This window comes from Arachis duranensis, chromosome 6 (assembly GCF_000817695.3).
Source record: "Arachis duranensis cultivar V14167 chromosome 6, aradu.V14167.gnm2.J7QH, whole genome shotgun sequence".
Taxonomy (NCBI): domain Eukaryota; kingdom Viridiplantae; phylum Streptophyta; class Magnoliopsida; order Fabales; family Fabaceae; genus Arachis; species Arachis duranensis.
The window spans coordinates 46,123,078-46,123,649 of NC_029777.3; the positions used below are offsets into that span (position 1 = coordinate 46,123,078).

At 33.9% G+C, this 572-nt stretch overlaps 1 protein-coding gene across 1 annotated transcript in view; it reads left to right on the forward strand.

The window, feature by feature from the left end:
• Positions 1-296: 296 nt before the first annotated feature.
• The window catches only part of LOC107493775 (triosephosphate isomerase, chloroplastic), a gene marked incomplete in the record, with an annotated part of 4,292 nt that continues 4,016 nt past the window's right edge, over positions 297-572 (forward strand). Inside the window, 1 exon segment of the mRNA XM_052263299.1 lies at positions 297-572. Within this exon segment, the coding sequence (XP_052119259.1) occupies positions 437-572 (136 nt within the window).

Sequence of the window (572 nt, forward strand, 5' to 3'; positions counted from 1 at the left end):
CAATCATAAATGTTGCTGGCCTCCTAGCATTGCTCTATTAATTTTCCTTGGAGATGAAAATGTCTGATTCTAAAATTATTGGGACTGATTTGGATAATTACTCGATTTTATATATTCTAAAAATTAGTTATTAAATTAGTTAATATAAAATAAAATAATTTTATTTAATATATTTTTATGTTAAAAAATATTATTCATATATTAAAATTATCTACTAAAATTAGTTACTAATATATTTGTGTATAAATAATGTATGGTTATATAATTAAATGCAAATGCAATTAGGTCTTAGGACTTACTTTGGTGGTAGGTAAAGAGATGTAGAAAGGGTGTGTCGCCAACAAAAACGAAACCAATCCAAAACTAGAAATTATAGCTGTTTTGGTTGGTACCTGAACCTACAACACGCCTCAACCACCCAAACACTTCCATAGCCATGGCTGCAACCTCATCATCACTCGCTTCTCATCTCTCCATTGGCCTTCGCCGCCATTCCCCGAAGCTCGATTCTCTCGGCTCTCAACCTTCTCTCTCTGCCACTCACTCCTTCTTCGACACTGTTCACTCCAACC